At 65.3% G+C, this 297-nt stretch overlaps 1 protein-coding gene across 1 annotated transcript in view; it reads right to left on the bottom strand.

The window, feature by feature from the left end:
* NCAPG (non-SMC condensin I complex, subunit G) overlaps positions 1–169 on the bottom strand; it is a 29,356-nt gene extending 29,187 nt beyond the window's left edge. The window contains exon 1 of the mRNA XM_010282299.1: positions 59–169. Coding sequence (XP_010280601.1) covers positions 59–169 — 111 coding nt within the window. The remainder of the gene's footprint in view (positions 1–58) is intronic.
* Positions 170–297: the final 128 nt, after the last annotated feature.

Below are 297 nucleotides of genomic sequence, written 5' to 3'. Positions count from 1 at the left end.
CCCGCCCGTGCCCCCCCCCGCCCCCCCAGCCGCAGGCAGGCCCCGAGGGCGGCCTTACCTGACTATAGGTGCTCTTCAAAGCCACAACAAGTTTCGCGTGGTTCTGGTGAGGCTTCTGGGCCAGCTGAAAGGCTTCTTTGATTTGCAGGAGCTTCTTTTCTGCTCCCATGGCTGCAGAGAACGGGGACGGTCACGTCGCGACTCCCCAGCTCCGGACCTCCTGTGGCGCAGAGCCTCGGCGGGAAGGCAGAGAGCTGCTGTCCGCGCACAGGGCCCTACAGCAGCAAGGCTGCTCCT

Source organism: Phaethon lepturus, unplaced genomic scaffold (genome assembly GCF_000687285.1).
Source record: "Phaethon lepturus isolate BGI_N335 unplaced genomic scaffold, ASM68728v1 scaffold6522, whole genome shotgun sequence".
NCBI lineage: Eukaryota > Metazoa > Chordata > Aves > Phaethontiformes > Phaethontidae > Phaethon > Phaethon lepturus.
This window is presented reverse-complemented; position numbering and strand designations above follow the sequence as displayed.